The 4463-nt window shown below is 53.6% G+C and overlaps 1 protein-coding gene across 1 annotated transcript; it reads left to right on the forward strand.

Moving 5' to 3' along the window:
* Positions 1-2384: 2384 nt before the first annotated feature.
* On the forward strand, positions 2385-3059 carry BRD3OS (BRD3 opposite strand; the record flags this gene model as incomplete). Its single annotated transcript, XM_082843341.1, has 1 exon — positions 2385-3059. The coding sequence occupies exon 1, from the start codon at positions 2805-2807 to the stop codon at positions 3057-3059; it is 255 nt and encodes an 84-aa protein (XP_082699467.1). The 5' UTR covers positions 2385-2804.
* Between the last annotated feature and the right edge of the window lie 1404 nt (positions 3060-4463).

Genomic DNA, 4463 nt, shown 5'->3' on the forward strand with positions numbered 1-4463 from the left:
CCCTATTCTTGGTGCAGAGACACCAGCTCCAGCTGGCAGCACCCCCTCGTCAAAAGTCTGAGTTTCAGCTCTTTGGTGTCCCTCCTCTGCGTTTCTAAATGTTCACAATTCCACCCTCTTCTCTTTGGTCCCTTTGCTTCCTGTGGTTACCACCTTTGAGATACTTTAGAGCTCTTTATTTTAACCTGAAAGTTACCTAGTTAACAACTTTGTACCTAATGAACAATCCCTTCTATTAATCTCTCTCTGGTCAAATCATTGGTGTGATTTCTGTCTTCCAGCTGGACCCTGACTAAGTCCCTCATCAACCATACATATTGCCAGTTTCTTCTCACCTCTGTGACTTTCCTTTTCACTCATTTTAAAAATAAGCTTTTACATTTTAATTTAGGACAGTTTTAGATTTACAGAAAAATTGCAAAGACAATACTGAGAGTTTCCATATAGCCCACAAACACACCATACACGTGTATATTTTCTTGTATATGCATTTAAGACAATAAACTTCCCTCCAGGCATGATTTTTAACTGCATCTCACAAGTTTTGATATATTGTATTTTTATCATCATTCAATTAAAATAGTTTAAAATTTGTACTGTGAATTTCTCTTTGACCCATGAGGAATTTAGAATTTTTTTTTTTTTTGGTATCCCTGAGTGGGCTCGAGAATATATTTTAAAGTAATCATATATAGGGGTTTTCTTCTAGTATCTTTTTATTGTTGTTTTATAGACTATGTTTCCTGTGACCCTTTTCGCCTAGGATTTAAGTGCTTTGAAATGTATCGAAACTGATTCATGGACTGGCATGTGGTCAATTTTTGGAGATGTTCTGTGTCCTTGTAGAGAATGTGCATTCTACAGTGGTGGGTTCAGTGTGCTTGAATGTCTCTTATGTCGACTTCCTGAATTAGCGTTAGGGGAAACCGTAAAAATGAAAGTTCGGTAAGGAAAGGGACAGATACCAAACGAGAGTATTATTGCGGAAGGATTTGGAGGTGGGTGCGGAAGGAAACAGACCTAATTTTCATGGCAGAATGGGGACCTCGCCCGGCTGGGTGACATGGGTTAGTGGGACACGTGGTTTTGAGAGAGTACGTACGCCCGGGACAACATGAAATTATCAAAAACAACGCTATAGATTATTAGGGGTAAGAATGCTAATAGCAGTAGCAACAGCAGTGGCAGAAGTGGCAACAGCAGACGCAAACAGCAACACAAAGCTACGACCTACACCATGCTACGACCCACAATAATTGTCACATGGCTCCCGCAGCTGCCCCACCCGCAGCGGGAGACCCCGCCCCCCGATCCCGCCCCGCGGAGCCATCGATGGCTCCGGCTCGTGGCGCCCGCCTGCCGGCCTCGGCGCTCGGTTCGGCATGCCTGCGGCGCTGCCATAGCGACGCGGACACGCAGCCAACTGGCGCCGCCCCGCCCGAGGCGCCCGGCCCCGCGACCCGCTCGCCGCCGAGGCCCCACGGCGCGGGCGGCCGGGGCGGCGACGACGGGGGGCGCGGGTCAGGTGACGGGGGCGGGCGGTAGGGGGACGCTGGGCGCGGGCCGGGCCAGGCGGGACCCGGGATGCCGGGGAGGCAATGGGGACGCGCCCTGGGTGCGGGCCGGGCCGGGCGTTGGGGGCTCAGCGGCAGCCGGCAGTGATGACTGGGCAGGGCGATGGGGGCGCGGGCCACGCAGAAGGAAAAGCGAACTTGCATGGCTGGGAAAGCATGGGCAGGGGCGGCGTGGGGCGGGGGTGTTGTGGATGCTCCCGTTTGGTTTTCACCTGACGTCATTTTTCTTTCTGGTCCAGGGGCCTCCCTGATGCCTGGAGCAGAAAGGCGGCGCTGCTGGCTGGGTGAGTACCAGCGTCCCCAGCATGGGCAGGTCACTTCTGTGCCCCGTCAAGCTCTTAGGGCTTATTTCGCAGATCTAGACACTAACGCTCCAACAAGTGGCTTCCCCAGGATCGTCCCCTTAGTTAATAAAAGAACTAGGGTGAGGCACAGGTCTACCTCTTAAACCCAGGCTCACCGCGTCACCAGAGAGCAAATGAAATCCTGGAATGTGTCGATCGGGAGCTTGGTTTAACGCTCTGATGCCAAGAGTTAAGGAGGATTGTGTGCCATATAACCTGCCATTTCTGCTGGGGCCCTTTTCTCCCCAACACCTGACAGCATGTTCATTTCTTGGTAGCGTCAGCTTGGAGAGGAGCTGGAGACCAGCCAGATAAAGAGCACGGAACAAACGCTGGTTCCAAATCCCTGGCAGGGATCGGAACGCCTCTGCTGTGCTGAAAGCCGGCCCGAGCACGGATCGTGAGCGGGCAGTTACAGGAGCTGCTGTCAGTTGCTGTCTAGCTGTACCATGGCCTTTCATTCGGGACACCAGGTACACCTTTGCAAATTTAGTGGTCCACGTCGTGGTGTCAGAATCGCTGCAGACACAAGTCCCCCCTGCGGTGGGCGCCTCGTCCCTTGTCAACTGCACGCCTAATGCAGTGCACACAGCCGTCACCAGGAAACGCTGCGGCCAGGGCACTGCTGACCTGCTTGCCGACTCACGTGTGGTTCTTAAGTGTCTTTTCAGAATGCTCGGAGGCTCCTCTCAAGTTTCCTTGCAGAGAACCCTCACAAGGGTGTGGCCTGTAAATGGCCTGAATGTCTCATTTGTACCGGTAGGTTAAAGAAGGAATCCTCAAAACCCAGCAGCTGAAATACCGGTTCATTAGTGCATTTAGCGCAAAGCACGGGCTCAGAGGCCTCCTGCGCAGGAGCCCAGGAGAGGGGAGGTTCCGGCCAGTGATGAGCGGCCGCGTCCCGCTGGCAGAGAAAGCCCTGTCCGAAGGCTACGCCCGGCTCCGGTACCGGGACACCTCCCTGCTCATCTGGCAACAGCAGCAGCAGAAGTTGGCATCTGTGCCGCCCGGGACGTACCTAAGCAGGAGCCGAAGCACGTGGTACTCACAGTACGGAAATGAGGCCATCCTCGTCCGGGACAAAAACAAGCTGGACGTCTCCCGGGACACGGGGCAATCCAAGTTTTGCTCTGTTATGTAATTCTGGTGTGAAAGCCTGAGCCCAGGCACCCAGCCGCCTTGCTGATCCCTAGTCCTTACTGGGAGATCCTGAACAGTGAACGTGAAGGTTGAGCTGTGGTAGAAGAACCCCAAAATCCCAGAGATGGCGCCCCGGCCCGTTCGCAGTCGGGCTGATGGGTGGACTGGGCTGCTGGACTCCATTCTGATCTTGCAGGCGCCGTAGGCACAGGCCAGGTCCGGGGCCCGGCCAGATGCTGTTTTGGTCATGCTTCCGAATAAGTCAAGCGGGAGGGACACCCCGGTTACAGACCACCTCTTCACATTCTTACAGGCTGTCCTTTAGGTTTCCCTTCTGCCTGGTAAAGAGTGGGTCAGATCTAGAAAAAGGTGAAGGAATTGGCATCATGTCGGGTCGCAGATCCACGTGCGGGACCACGATGTGCGGGACCAAGACGGATTCACCCCAAATGGTCATCGGCAGCAGCATTTCAGCAGGGACTTTGTGGCACTTGAGTTTTGAGTCTAGTAACCAAAATGATCACTGCGTGTGATGCACTGTGACGGCTCCTACACTAGCTTCCTGATGCTGGAGGCTTGTGGGGCAAAGGCATCCCCAAAACATTAAGGAAACCCCCAAATTATTAAGTTACACAAAAGTTGCTAACAGTGATTTCAAATTTAATCACAGGGCTGAAACAGGCAGGTCCTCAGCGGACAGTAGTTCAGCCTCGACTCCGAGGCTGCACCTCCCGGCCACCTGCAGTGTTTGATGTGCGTGGGCCGTGACCACACACAGGCAGCCTCGGCCCACCTGTGTGGGCAGCTTATGAGTCATTTTTAAAGGATCTGCTGTCTGCTGTAGTTAAGGTCTGTGTGGCGAGGCAAACGTGGAAGTGTCTTTTGTCAAAGCTGAGTTTTCTTTTGTAAATAAATCTCCTTTAGGAGCCGCCTTCCTTCCTCACTCCTTATTTTGATCTGTTTGCTCCTAATATCCTAACTTGGCTTTCAGGGTTTTTTTTTGTTTTGTTTTGTTTTTTACAACAGTAACATCTAACGATTGCTAAAAACCCCAGTGCAGAAACGCACGAAGCGCCCTCCCGAGAGGCGGCGGCTGTCAGCAGCTCGGCGCGCGCGTGTGCCGAGGTTCCGGAGGCGGCGTCCCGCACCACGCAACACCTGGTTCTGTGACGTTTTGCTCAGCTGTACAGACGGGGCGATTACGTCACGCTTCCAACGGCCTGCTGGCAGCGCTCCCGTGAGCCCACAGGTGGACAGAGACCCTCTGGCTGTCCATGCACACGGCACGTCCTGGGCTTCCCCTTGCGTGCCTCCTCGTGCAGGCGTGCAAGCTGCTTAGCAGACAGCAACCAGAAGGGAGCTGCTGGGTCGGACTGCTCTCCCCCGACGTCACGTGTCCAGCCAG

Source organism: Leucopleurus acutus (genome assembly GCF_964270905.1).
Source record: "Leucopleurus acutus genome assembly, chromosome: 7".
NCBI classification, from domain to species: Eukaryota; Metazoa; Chordata; class Mammalia; order Artiodactyla; family Delphinidae; genus Leucopleurus; species Leucopleurus acutus.